At 39.9% G+C, this 15315-nt stretch overlaps 1 protein-coding gene across 3 annotated transcripts in view; it reads left to right on the forward strand.

The window, feature by feature from the left end:
• The first annotated feature begins 800 nt into the window (after positions 1–800).
• Positions 801–15315, forward strand: part of LOC124159144 (putative acyl-CoA-binding protein) — a 56589-nt gene continuing 42074 nt past the window's right edge. The window contains exons 1-3 of one of the 3 annotated variants that reach the window (XM_046534727.1): positions 801–908; positions 1107–1143; positions 1809–1923. In XM_046534727.1, the coding sequence (XP_046390683.1) occupies positions 1129–1143; positions 1809–1923 (130 nt within the window). In that variant the 5' untranslated portion in view covers positions 801–908; positions 1107–1128. Of the gene's footprint in view, positions 997–1106; positions 1144–1808; positions 1924–15315 lie in introns of all 3 variants that reach the window. The other 2 variants (XM_046534728.1, XM_046534729.1) reach the window with 2 other exon arrangements.

Here is a 15315-nt window from a genome sequence, read left to right on the forward strand (position 1 = left end):
AAATGCTTTCAATGAGGGCAGCACAGGTACATAAGCCTCGTTCCATGTGCGTCGTTCAAGGGGGAATATAAATTATTCAAATATTTCCTCTAATTATCAATGTAAAATAGTTGGCTAAACCTCATCAATCCGCTTTTTTCTTAATTCGAGAAAAAATTATAATAAATACGCACAGGATGAGAAAATTTTTGCTAGTCAACTTCTACAGACATTACAATTTATCATTTCGATAATATCAATATCTGGTCTTCAAAAGTTATTAATTTGACCTCAGTAATCCATTGGGATAACTAAAACAGAGTTACCGGCCGCAATGCCACTTGCATTCCTAAGTACTAGGTAGAAAACGGTAGCGATGGTTCCGAAGTAGTCCCGATCCATTTTTTTTCTCGAGATAATTTCAGCTGATGTAAATTTTAAGCACAATTCCGGCAGTGATAAAGTAGTTTGCTTTATATTTCTTGAGATAAATTTCACATTAATCTTCAATAAGTCCAAAAAATGTGATTAAGGCCAGTTTTAAACAAAAAATACATGGTAGATTTTGTATCTCGCGCGTGAATGCTTGGTTTTTGGTGGCTACCCGAAGAAAGGTTGTTAGTTCTTGCAGAAGCATCTGCGAATCATGAAATAGTTAGATATTTAACATACTTTATGGGCGTTTAACCCTTTTTTAGGATATAATATTTGAGTGATAAGCACAATTTCCTTCAACTCTTCTAGTATCACGAAATGCCAATAGATGGCATTACAGTTATGATGAGAAAAATTTTCCGCCTGTCATTTATTTATCATGTTTTTCTTAACCTCCAGAAGAGAGCGTTCGTGTTCTAGCTATTAGAGGAGCGATTTGAGCAGGAAGATTAAAGAGTCGTTGATACAATCTTACACGGACGTTCAGAAGTTAGGTACGTTGCCTATTTATCGGCTTTTTACATAACTGAACTCGTGGATTCCTTTTTAACTGCTTCCCTGCAGCTGTATTACCGCAGTGATGTATATTTTTCTTGAATTTGATATCGAAAATTGTTTTTATTTGTCTTTATACTGTTTGGATGATGAAAATTGGACTTCGAGTGATTATATTCCCTGCTTTCATATTACAGAGGTCTCCTGACAGTGGAAAAAATGTCCCTTGACGAGGTGAGCCAATCAATCTTTCTTAATTTTCATTGATATGAGTTAATTTTGCATCGATTATAAGCCGGCGCCGTTGTCTCTCTGTAAGGGAAGGGACGGTTTACTCGTTCAATTAGGCGCTTTGGCGTTTTTCTAGTTCTGCATGATTTGTCTTTGACGTATATTCTTGCTTTTTTATCGACTTTTTAAACTAGGGCCGTTTGTTATGTGATTGCCTTAATGTAGCCGGCAGGAGTCCGCTTTCCTATTAGGAAAAGATATTGTCCTCAGTTTTCGTTGTTGATTATTATCCTAACTCTCAAATATGAATAGTTACATTTGACAACCAATTCGTAGCACCTTATCGAAGGAATACGAAAGGCCTTTCAGGGCTGTAGTGGGAGCTAAGGCGACTCCCGTTCTCATTTGCTCTCCGGTGAAAAGCCGGTTTATGCATGGAATAATGATGATATTTTGTCGTTTTGTCATTATTTATAATGCTCTCCTCTTTAAAAATGTTCTACTTACGGGAAACCTGTCGGGGTCCATTTGGATGATCTATTTTTGGATCAGCCTGATAATTTGGACCGCCCTTGCTAACTCGCCCCTGAGACTGCAATTCTCTTGAATTTGTCCGTTTATTCACCTCTTTTAAGACTAAGGATGTTTTATTGTTTTTCATGTGACAGAGGTTCAATAAGGCTGCGGAAGATGTCAAGAAACTGAAGACATCCCCCAAGGACGATGACCTCTTGGAGGTATACGCCTTGTTCAAGCAGGGATCCGTTGGAGATGTGAATGTCCGTGAGTATCCCTTACAAACCAGTTCTTCATTCAATCGGCCATACCCTCAGTCAAAACATCGTACAGTGCATAAGGGCAGTTCATGTCGTTGATATTTAAAATACTGTGTCGTCCCTTCAGTGATGACGGAGGATGGGAATTAATTAATTGACTCTTTCCGCCGGTTGTCTATTCTCCCTCGAGAACGTGACGGGCCAGCATCCTTTTCATGGCGGTGGAGGCTGGGTGTACCATTCAGTATCATCGACCAGTACCATTCAGTTATTTCTAGTTAGTCGCTTAAATGTATTCCGAGTGGAAAGTCCACAATTTAGGATTACTCGTACATTCGTGTGAGTTGTACGCGGTATTCATAAAAAGGCGTAGTAAATTGGTCGTGGGCCATGCTTTTACAATGGAAAAAACGTCTTCCCACGTAATTTCCGCTTCTCAAAGTATTACTGCGTGCTGAGAGTTTAACAGACCTATCAAAGATTTATCTCTGCGAGACTACGGAGCACGGTTTTTTTTTGGGGGAGCAATGTAGATGTGCTTGTTGGGCTTGTAACCGGGTTAGTTAAATCATCTCCGACGCTGCCTACTTCGCTATCGTCGAAGGGTCGACAAGTGAGACAGTTACCCTACTGCTAACCTAAGAAGCGCGTCTTCATGTTCTTGGTCGAGAGAGTAAATTATCTACCCTCCCGCAGATCACGAAACAGAAGGAATGCGAAATAAGAACTGCAGTGGCTAATAGTTGATATGAATGACTTTTGTCCGATGTGTTTTTTCGAAAACTCGTACAATTTATTCATATCACCATGGTTTGCTTAATAGTTACCTAATTTTTTCCAATAAGTTAGCGTAAATATTAACGAAAGAACGGCTCTTAAAAAGGGCAGAGGGGCGAGCCCCCCTACAGGCGTCGAATGCACATGACTCTTTCACTAACAAAATTGATGGTTTAAGGCGTGACTTGGTGATATTTCTTCGTTTTAAATAATAAACATTGTAAATTTCACATGTGACTTTACTAACAACTAGTTTCGTCGCTGTGCTTCATCATCAGCTTCAAATACAGATCTTTCACTAACTCTCCGACGCACATGGAAACCGATACCGCGGCTGTGAGATATGCAACCCGTACGGGAATCGTAGCTGCCAGTATTTTCATGTGAAGCAAATACCCCTCAAAAGTGGCATGGAATTTTTTTGTGCTTCAATCCAACGTTTGTTAGGCATTCCAACGAGTGTCCCTATCCATTCATCTGGTGGTCTTCAAAATTTCGAAAGCATTTTTTGTGCGAGTTGAAGCCCCGTAAGTGCAGCGGGGACCCCTTCTCGTGTTCATGTAAGTGTTACTCGCATGAATACCGCCGATGGCTTCCGTAATTTTACACGCACTTGTACCAGCAAGCTCAGTCGTCAAATGGTATGGCTATACGGTCAGCCGGCGATGTTCTTGGATTGCTTTCCGTCTTCGGCTAACAAAAAAAGAGGATGTCAGCGTTCATTGACACTGGAGGGTTGTCGGAGGGAATGGCACGCCTTGTCCTTGACCTAGTCGACATTTTTGGACAGCAGAGTGTCATCGTTTAGGTGGACGTTTTTTCGACTGATATTTTTAAGGCGTCTCGTTAATTTTGTATTGAAGCCATGAATACCTTAAGGGCACTAGTTCATTTTATAGAGCAAATACTCGTAAGAACGTAAGCAAATTTTTATCTCAAAGCCGTCTCTAATCCTTTTCGATGTTTATATTTAGTGTGCTTCGAATCCTCATGAATTTGTAAAAAACAGCAATTTTTTCCACATTGAATTTTTCTCGGGTTACCGACCAGGTTGAGCTCTTCATTTCTGCCGTCGTTTTGATCGAATACTTTTCAATCAACCTCAAAGAAGATACAAATTTGATTTGACGTGAATCGTGCAGCCCAATCTGTTTTTGTTCTGTAGAATCAAAATAAAATTCCCGATCCATTTTCTAATCTGGAGCACTATGTTATTTACTGCTACTTATCGATGAATGTTATTTCATCATCATCATTACTGGTCAACATCCCTAAAGGCCGTTTTACACGGGGCACGGAATTGCGCAGGTTAGAGCTGCATTAATTTCTAGAATGGCGCGGAATTGCGCGAATGCATGAACGAAATTAGAACAGGGGCTACTTTGCCGTCTCGCATCCACGTATTCTCGCATGTGTTCTAGCAATTCACGTCTTTATACACGACGCAATTATGATTGCGCCTTCGCACGTACGTCAGATTGCGCAATTCCATGTACCGTGTAAAACGGCCTTAAGATAGGTATGTCGCACCTCTCCGCTCCATTCTCCAACTCCAGGCGTGGACCTCTAGAGAGGGTATATCGGTCGAGGACGATAGAATGTTAAGGGTGGGCGTATGATATTATTACTTTAATGCTTCATATTTCCCTCATTATTTGACTTCCATTTTTGTTCATAGAAATGTCTTCGCTGATGAATAACGATAAATATGATAATGTGCAGATGTGTTGTTACTCACTATGAGGGCAGTATTCAACTATTCTCTTCTTTTTTCCTCCCCTTTCCGTTATCCTACACGCGTACAGAGTACCCTAGCTACCACGAAAATGAAATCGTGCCATTATTACCACTACTACCGAACGTATGGAAGTAGTAAATATTCCTCCTTTCTTTACTTTGCCAATTGGCACAGATTCGGATACGTCATTGATCTTACTTCTGGTGGGTCAGTGAAATGTATTCTGAGTTTAAATCATTATGATGTTACTTTGCGATACCGCTCAGAAATATGCCTTTCCGTGCCAAACTTTTGGGAAGAGGAAATATTGCATTATTCAGTACATCTGTGGTTTCTAATATCTGTAATAGCTCGACGGAAAAGTAAATACAACGGTATTGTAATCCCGTTTCCGTACGAATTTCGTTTTGACGAACAAAAAGGCCTCTTGATTTTGCACTTAAGAAGTCGTAAATGTAAGCATAAAGAAAGTTTAAAATTAATAATGCATGTGTACTCGATTAATCAGTGGCCCTCGCGATCTTGGGCTCCATCAAATTTCGCCTTGCTGAGACTTGGCTTCAGAAAATTGAGGTGTACCAAAATTTCTCATCGACGCCAGAGAAAGCCTTAATAATGACCAAACTATTTTGAAAACGTCGTCGGAAATGAAGTTACAGTGTGGAATTTTTCGAGTTAATTTTCATTTACTATTTCGTAGATCCGCACATGGGAGCTTCGAGCGTTTAGACAGCAATTTGCTTAATTGATTTGACAGGATATTAACTGTGATTTTGGTCGGTCATCACATCATGTGGTATAAATCCTATTTGAAGGATGGTCCTAATGATAAGACTGATTTCCTCTGAATTTTGTATAATCAGATAATCTAGTTTTTTAATATTTCTTCGTTAAAACTTCCGCGGGTACTCGTCATGTTGGTTAAAAGCTTTTGGACTTTGTCGCCGCGTCAATTTTCGGATTTCCCGACCGATGCTGGTCGCTTTTTCTAGGGAATCTGGGATTTTCAAGGGAAAATTGACACGGCGACATAGCCCAAAAGCTTTTATACAGCATTATTTCGTATTGTCAAATTTGACACATCGTTAATATAATGACGGAAAGATGTGTCAATCATTTTTCTCGAAAAAAAAAACGCTGGAGTTGTGAGTACGTATTCGAACATATACATGTAATTTTCACTGCCTATGAATCGCCAGAGGGTATCGGAATGCCGCTGAAAAATATCTTCCCCGCCCGCGCCCGGCCTCCGGAGTGGGGCATGCGTGATATTTTGCAGCAGGTCGCGACCCGAGTCACATCTCGGCCTGCCTTGAGAGTCCTTCGCGTAATTTGGATCGGGGAATCGAGCGGAGGATATATCTGGAGGCTGCTCTCTGTGTACACGCTCCGCTTTCTTCCCTTACGGGCATCGCTTGACCCTTCGTTTTTCTATTTGGAATCGGTCCCTTCCCAACGCCACGCGTTTCCCATCCGTTATATAACCCAGTGGTGCGCTCGCTTCTCTTAGACGAGGCGAAAAAAACCAGTTTCCACCGCGCGTATGTCCATTCTTTCGTAGTCCCTTCGACGTAATCCTTTAACGGCCGCGGACTTATTTCGTGTCCGCGGCGTCACTCGTGCGGTTCAGAAAGCTCTCTGGGTGGTTTCAGGGTGTGGCCATCCTTAAGGCCGCGTTTTTAGCTCTAATGTTGCCTGAACTGTAGTGGTTCTTTCTGGATTACAATATTAATGGACGATGAAAAATTCTTGCGTTACATTTGTAACAATTTCAAATTATGCTCTTTATCGTGTCTACATCTACGTGGTACCATACAAGCCACCACCAGGATGTGTGGCATTGGGTGATTCCGCACCAGGCATGCAGCAGGTATTCATCCTAGCCTTAATCGGTCACGCGCTCTCAGAATTTACGCGTCATAGTATGCGATATAATTGCATTTACAAATCTGTAAACTTATATGACTCCGTTTGTAAAAGCCGTATGGTTAAGTTGCGGTATGATTTACTAGATAAAGATAATGAATCGTGGACACCCTTCCATACTGCTATTGCAGCCATTCGCTAATTTATTCTGTGATTGATGGTAAAATACGTTAATTCGGTGTAAGTGACGCTGTATACCGCCGTATCGAACTAAGTTGTCTTTTAAAATTCAAGGCCATTAACTTTACCGGTTTTATGTAGCCCACATGCGGCGTAATTAGTGAGAAAATTAGCGTATAGTTAGCGTTGATTTTAAGTACAACTTAAAATGAATTTTTTGTTTGCCTCCATGATACTGGGATCATCAGTGAATAGGGTGACTTTTATGCTAAGCCATTTATTAGAATTTCATATTTTTGTGTTAACAATTTGCGAGTCCTATTGATCTCAACGAGAACAAAAAATTGAGAAAAATCTGGTCACGGTTACTTTTGCTCTACGCGTTATTTGACGGGATTAGCGGTGGAGGGAATGAGATGGTAAGTTTTTTTAACCGACAAGCTTATTTCGTATTTATTAAGGAGGGACCTCTACCGCGTCCGTTATCGTGGCTCGAACAATTCGTTAAATTTGTGGTGCACATTATTTCGCGGAGGAAGACCAAAAAGTTACTCAAGCTTATTTGAGTGTTGGAGCGCATTCTTGCCGAGTCACTATCATGTCCAGCGACGTTTGTTGTCTCATTGTCGGTGATTCCTTGACGTCGCTGTGGACGAGGTGATTTGCCCACGGCGATGACAACGCGCTCTCGGCTGAACCTTTTAACGCTCCCGTAGATAGAACGGTTGCTTCCCGAATGACATGTCATTCAAGCCAAGGTCAATGTTACGAAAAACATGTTGTACGTATCTTTTCAAAGCTTCCGTTCATTAAATACTGGTACTATTTCCTATCTTCTGTCCATTTGCCAGGAAATGTATCAGTGAAAATATGTTCGTCCTCATTTTTTAATCACTCTGTCTAATTAATTATGTAGCATTATAATAACTTGTTTCAGTATCGGCTCCTTATTTCGTCTCCGTGGCGTAGATGCAGTAGCTTATCCAAAGCAGTGCCGAAGAGGCCAAGGCATGAGGGCTCTGCCTAGAAAAAAGAAATTTTCAAAGGTGGCGTCCGCAGTATAAATGTTCCTTTTTTCAATAATGATATTTACTTTAATTCAGTATTCACTCGATAAGGCGGGACACTCCCTCGTGATCAGTCTTATTTGTGGCGCAATGCTCGTTAAAAACATGGGCAAACATCTTGAAACTGTCAGGATATAATAAATATACCATTGCCAACATTTGCCTGTCCCTCGAATCCGAAAAAAATCATTATTATCTCTGATGTAATATTTTTATATCGGAAATGCAGGAAATGTGGAAAAAAATCTACTTGCTATACCCTTAAAATTTTAAGATGATAGCGCCAATTATAAAGGCTTTAGAAAGTAATTACACAAACGGTTGTAGTAATTTTCCACTCTTTTTAATTAGCTCAACCGGTTTCAATGTTTTCACATTTAATTAAGAGCTGTCTAAAATAAGTGTGGTAATTTACTAAAGCTTTTTATATTATTACTGTAGATGAATTACCTCAAATTGAACTCGTTGACAATCAATCTGATTCGTAAGGCGTAAGGTGAATAAAGACAGTGTGGCAGCTCGAGTGATTCGTCCTGTTAATGTGCTCCAGCAATTATGACCTAAATGCTGTTGATATTACCTACGACATGCGCGATTTGTAAAATCCATTCATTTAAACATCAGTGTTTTTTAAATTTTTTAAATCCCTTTTTAAGTAGTCATATCTTTTTCGCCTTGGTATCCTCTAAACTTGTAACATGGCCGGAAATCGAGGGATCCGGGTTCGAATCCCGGTCAAGGCGAATGATTTTTTCTCTGTGGATTTTTCGCACAATTGTGCATTGCGGGTGACTCCCGTAAAAGTCATCACCGTGGCTAGTCCCGGTATACTTAAATTCGTCAAAGAGAGAACACCTATATGTGTTCAAAGTTCGGACTTTACTCTCCGGCTGTGGCGCCGTGCGCACGATTTGGACTGCTCGTCGCATAATATGCTCAGCAGTCCATACCACCTTGTCCGGTATAGTCCACAAATTTCCAAAGGGAAGAATGACGCCTCGGTAGCTTAACTGGCTAAAGCACTCGGCCGGAAATCGAGGGATCCGGGTTCGAATCCCGGTCAAGGCGAATGATTTTTTCTCTGTGGATTTTTCGCACAATAGGGAAATTGCATACTTTTTATAAACAGTATGCTGATATACTACAGTAAACACTTAGTACAGCAATATACTTTTTTCCGCTTAAAATTCAGTTTATACCCTAGAAAATGACTCCCAAAAGTCGCCCGAGTTTCGCGGGCTAAAAAATACCGCCCCCACTAATCTTTGGCTGTGACGTCATAGTTCAGTACGAGTCCAAGATCCAAGCCCAGTAACTGCAGGTTTGGAAGAGCCATGTTGCGTTTAAAGGAGAACATGGGTGAAATAAGGAAAACTTACAAGTGGTGCATTGTTCCTCTGTGCAATAACACCCCAGAAAAAAATTTCGTCTGCATTCCCACGGAGGAAATTAGAAGAAAAGCCTCGATGCATGCCGTCTGTCGGGATGAGCGTTACGGAAAAATAAGAGTATTATAAACGGAATGATAAACCCGTGTGCTATGTGAGCGAAGATAACTTTAATATAAATAATATTTCCATATTTAATTGACTGAATAACTGGAAACTGAGATTATTCGATAATTCGGCCGCCGTAGAATAAAAACTCAACTTCTCAACAAAAATCGAAATACTTGTTTCTCGATGGGTACGATGGACTCGAATTATTTATGGCACTTGTTCAATTTCAGTTACGGAAGGACATAGAAAATTCCATGATGCTTAAAATCAAGGGAGGAAATATGAATATAAAGAGCAACGTTGATCCTCGTGCATTCGAGTGCCAGCCAAGAAGACAGCGTTTTCTTCTACTGCCGGCGTCAAAATGATGTGCCGCTGTACTTTGCAAATTTATATCCTGGCTTCATTGCATGCTATAATAATGAACTATACATAATTTTAAAGGAAATTTTATTCTAAATTCTGATTTATTTTATTACAAAAAAATTCAAAAATGTAGACACGGCCAGTGCAATATGTGACTCCGCGCACCGAAAAATTAGCCGTTGTCAACTTCATGAACTTTGCAACTCAACCTAGGGAAAACTATACTACGTCTACAGCATTCATCTTCCACATTAATTTACACTCATCAGTGCGGATTAATATAATGGCTTTTGGGTATTTTTAGAACTTATATTTTGTTATAAATTAATGAAAATATTTAAACATTATCTTGTCCCATAGTTTACCCCGAAAGATAAAGGAAGTTGTAGATGGAAAAAGAATGGAATCCAGAAGTGGTCACAAAAAATGAATCGCAGCATTCTTTGATTTTATTCTACGCCGTTGCTTGCTTTTCAAAAAAAAAGTTGAGTCACAAGAGGAATGTTCCGCGGCCTTTGATTTGGAAACTATGGAGATAAGAATGGACATGTGTGGATCAGCAATTTCCATTTAGTTGGTTGTCAGGATAAACCAAGGATCCATTTAAAGGTTGTCAGGCCATCGTATAAAGATAGGACTGATGTGCACCACAGGGGAAATGGTGTGTTTGAGGGAAAGTCAAACCCAAAGTTGCCGAAAGAATGTGCAGTTTTATGTTGCTCTTTCCCCAGTTAAAACCAAATAGAAATTGGATTGGGATGATATTTTCACCACGGGTTCCAGTGATAGTGGAGGTGATCACGGACATCGTCGAAGGTCATCCCTCTAGGATTTCCGATACGGAATTTTTAAGTGACAACCGATCGCAATGACGATGAGCTCGCCTTTAGAGAAGGTTTCAGATATATCGTGAGAAAAGCTCCCAAAATGTATTAAAGACTCTGTTTGGAAAACATGCACATTTTAATGCTAATTTAGGAAGTATTTCATTTCAAAAGTAACTTATTAATACCTGAAGACGTTGTGTTTATTATATTGATCGAAGTGCGATTGACCGATTCTTTCTGCAGAATAGGAAGTGGCTTCGGGGTTTTTAGTCACAAGATGGTAGATTGTGTTGGAAGTTCGTCTATATTATCGCTACTAAATTGAAACATTAATAGTCTGGCTTCCTCAGAGCTTCCTGTCGCCCTCCAGGCAAGGTATTTTTAAGTTGAAAGTATCATCGACAGCTTCGAGGTGGAAATAAGTTCACCATAAGACTCTACCGGACTGCCAAAAGAATACACATTTCACATGAGTATACGCTTTCGCCAATATTATACGCAAGTCTCACTTTGTTATGAACTATAAAACATTACAGATGCACATCAGCTACCTTTCCATTTCTCGGCATCGACTTTCCGAGCCGACGAAGTCTACAGTTTCACTAAAATACCCTGTTATCATGATGGAATCAGTAACAGGAAGCTTGCTAGGATCAGCGTAAGAATAACCATATTCCTTCATCTTTACTCAATCTATCGCTTTCAATGGAGGAGAAATAGATCAAATAATAGCCCTGAAGTCACAATGAACAACTCCGATACGTCTGCACTTCAATAAATGAATCATAACCACGCCGTCGCATGTATTCAAGTATGCAACCTACACTATGGCCGTGCCGCCGTGCCTCGTACTGAACTATGACGTCACTTTTCTACCAGCCAATCATCGGGCGTTTTCGCTTCTCACTTGAATTTGAAAATTCTCGTGAACTTTGATGCATTAAATATCGCAAACCACGTCAAAAAATAATAAAAAAACTTTCACCGAGGTATGCAAACATATATTTTTATATAATTTTGGGGCTATTGATTATATCTGAAATATATGCAAGTTCCCTATTGTGCATTGCGGGTGACTCCCGTAGAAGTCATCACCGTGGCTAGTCCCGGTATACTTAAATTTGTAACATGTCATTTTTAGGGCCTCTCCCAAACAAGGGAAGCACGGTTCTTTTTTATCTTTTTGCCAGGAATTATCTGAGGCGTGATCGCCAACAGTGCTGTCTAATCGCATTTTATGCGCTTGTGCCTTCAGATGTAATTAAAAACTCGGGTGATTTAGCGTAATTTCGAGTGCTTCAAATAGGTATCCACGACGGGGCCTGTTGCTTAGCTTTTTTCTGCTCTTTTTAACCTCAATGTTTGCATTAGTATTTATTTCACTCCACGTGTAGCGATACATTTAGTTGGTTTACGGATAGTTTCGTTGCAGCATAAATTGTTCATAATATTTGGTGAGTGTACTTAATGAAAACAATTGACGATAATGGGCAGCATATAGCAACTTTTCAGGAGAGCAAAGAAAGTTTAATTTTTTTGATTGTATATAATTTTAATTTTAATTGAAATTAAATCCCAAAAATACAAAAAAAAACAGAAAAAGAAGCATTCATTTGCAAACAAAGAGTTGTTTTTTGCTTGAATTTTATTTTTATTAACAGTATTAGTAGAATTAACTCGGACCGGCCAAATTTTGAGGTACTTGTAGTTAGAACTTAGCCATCGATATGGGCTTTGTTAGTAGAGCCTCGTATTATTTGCTACGATAAACCTGTACTCTCGGATAATTCAGTCCTCTCGTGCCGCTAATTCACAATGGCGAAATGCTGTCCTATAAGTAATGAACAAGGTGACTACATATCGGAGGCATCCGTCCGTCATGCTGGAGATAAATTTTTGTTGCCGCTTACGGCGCTTTTTAATCTAATTCCAAAAATGACCGCAGCGCAGCGGTGGATGCAAAGTAATCCATTAATTCCCAATATTTGCAACATTTTATTTGCTATCACGAACACTAGCACTTGAAAGTTATTAATATCATCGGTTACACCGTCGTGAATCGGTTGAGAGCCCGAATTGTTGCGTGTGTGTCCGTGAAATTCGGGTCGCTCTGCCTCTCAGCGACGCGATTGGCGAATTCAATGAACCCATTTAAATGCGCGCTGGATGACAACACCTTTCGTGGCCAACTGAAGAATTCTCTTTAGTGACATTCGTGGTCATGAACGTCAATCCGGGGTCACGCTCAAGGTTCTATGTACTGCCCTCGGGCGGTGTGAAGGGTCGTGCAAGCAGAATTTGAAATGATGAAATTCGTCAGCTGCTTTTAACGGTTTATACTGTTGCCGTTGTCTCGAGGTGGTAATCGCCCTTTCCGTAGGCCAGGTGTTTCTCTTCTTCCGAGGTACTTTCTGCCGAATGCGCGAATAAAGAGGAGTAACTCGTGACTGATTCTGCAGAATAGGCAGTGGAATGGCCCGTGGCGAAAACTTATTGCGTTCGGTGTGGTGAATAGGGTTTTGTCCAGTCAGGAATTATACTCAAGCGAAGAATGCTATGCATCTCTTGTAAAACAGGAATTAATTACCTTGTCAGAATACTCGTATATCTAATTTCATCATCGAAAAATGTATCCTATATAATGAAGGCTCCCGAGTGACTAATGTATTCCACGATTGTCATTGTCAGATTAGCTATTATAACTTAATTCTTTTACGAGAGAGGTTTGAAGTGATTAATGTTATTGCGAGTGTTTAATAATTTTTAATATGGAATCACTCATAAATCCACCTTACTCTAGCCTTCTTTATTTTTCTCTTAAATATTTAGACACGGTAAGGATGTCAAATGCACTGAGTGGCTCAGAGTAATTGTATAAAAGTGCTCTTGTTGGCTGTGCAGTAACCAAAAGCTGAGGCCAACATGGAAATCCCTGTTATGTATTACTGTGGGAAACAATAAAATGTAATGAAGTGCTTTTCAAAAATACGTGATGATTTTCCTTCTTCATGAGTGTTTAATTCATTGGAAATACATAAAATTGAAATGAAGTACATGAAACAAACGCTAATGTCGTAGTCGTCCAATCATACCCATGAAACTCGTCACGTCATGACGTAATGATGCGTCATCGCGAATTTTGCCATTTCAGTCATGTTCGCTTGTGCGGATGTCGAACATTGTTTTGTTTATTTTTAATCTTACCCAACCGGTTAGGGAGGGTAGTATGAATCTTTCATCCTACCATCAGGAAATTAGCGATAATAGCTTTTGTTTCTTGAGATTTTCTTGTGCATTTCATCTCCACCGTACACTTTTCATGCAGAATGATCCTCACTGAAGATGTGCAGTTTTCAGTAAGTTTTCTAGGTATGCAAGCATAATGTTTCAATGGCATTCTTACATGCCATTTCGGTGATCCTTCATAGCTGTTAACATTACTTATGTTCTAATTATCTGTTTGGTTTTAGGATTGACCCTTCAATACACTCTGTTTTAAATTTTTTTGAAAATATATTATTCTGTACAAAGCATTCTGTGGAGCAGTTTGAAATAACGTGAACAATTTGAGTGGACACCCTGCATTATGCTATATGTACTGCCCTCTCGTTATCTCCTGTGCAAACTTCCATTTCCGTTCATCAATCGTCGCTCGGCGGCTTTGTGGAAGTCCATTTCGCATTGAGTCTTATCTCAATTTTTTTATTTTTCTCCGCTTAGAATGGAACTCGACCTGTTTCATCGGCCTCGCGTAATTATCAAGGGATAAAGTAAACGCTGGCAGTCAGGATGTAATTTAGTTGGAGACTAGTTGGAAGTGGGAGTAACTAGGATATAGGAATGGGTGATAGCGTGTAAGAAGAGACGTTGGGGCCAATTTTATGATTGGAATAAACAATTTAGAGAAGTAAAAAACCAGGAACTTGACTGTAATCGAAAGTAAGTAACTCATTCAACACATGGCATACACAGGGGCGGATTCAGCATCAAATTTAGGGAGGTTCGTGACCTGGGTCCGGGGAGTATGGAATACCTCCCGGTAGATAAGGGCGTTTTTAAAGTACGTAATGCTACGTTCTACGATAAATACTACTCAAACTTCTCCCACGTTTGGGACTTGTAGCCATGCATTTCCATGGATATTTCTAGGTATGCAAGCATAATGTTTCAATGGCATTCTTACATGCCATTTCGGTGATCCTTCATAGCTGTTAACATTACTTATGTTAACAGCTATGAAGTTCCATTTCCAGTTCGAGTTCCATTCTAAGCGGAGAAAAATAAAAAAATTGAGATAAGACTCAATGCGAAATGGACTTCCACAAAGCCGCCGAGCGACGATTGATGAACGGAAATGGAAGTTTGCACAGGAGATAACGAGAGGGCAGTACATATAGCATAATGCATATTTCTCTATTTACAAGGATAAAAAAACTATTGAAGGAATGAAAATTGAATTTTGACAAAATTTGTAGCGATCATGATCCTTACCCACAGCTCCCTAAATCCGCCCCTGTGCGTACGCACCGTTTAAAAGAATTATCAATTTAAACATTTTCCATAAAAACATCATTAGGTGTACATACACCTGTTATTATAATGTTGAAATGCAGGTTTAAAAGGTGAAAAACTGTTTTCTACTATATGTTTTGCAGGCATTGAGTTCTTATCCTTATAGCTCATTGATTTCTCGTTTTCTTTCATTCTATATTCCCTTAAAATTTCTTCCCGTCTGTTCAGTGTTTGATGAGTAAATTTACCACCTTCCCGTTCGCCGATCCACGCCCCAAAGAGAATGTTGTTAGTTTTTTGATCCGGCATTCATTTTTTCGTGTGCGGGTCGAGTTCGCAAGGGATTCGTTCCGGTGTCAGGTTCGTGTTCCAGTTCAGTTCCAGTGCATGGACTTGTGCGTAGGTATGTCCGATGTTTGTGCATGCTTTTGTTCCAGCGATCCATGTCGGTGAGTCGAAGAATTTACCACTTTTTCCCACCGACTATGAAAGTAAGTTCACCGCCGCTTCATCTTCCTCATCAGTGTTTAGTTTTTTTCGACTTACCCTATTACATGAGCATGAAAG

Source organism: Ischnura elegans, chromosome 5 (genome assembly GCF_921293095.1).
Source record: "Ischnura elegans chromosome 5, ioIscEleg1.1, whole genome shotgun sequence".
Lineage (NCBI taxonomy): Eukaryota > Metazoa > Arthropoda > Insecta > Odonata > Coenagrionidae > Ischnura > Ischnura elegans.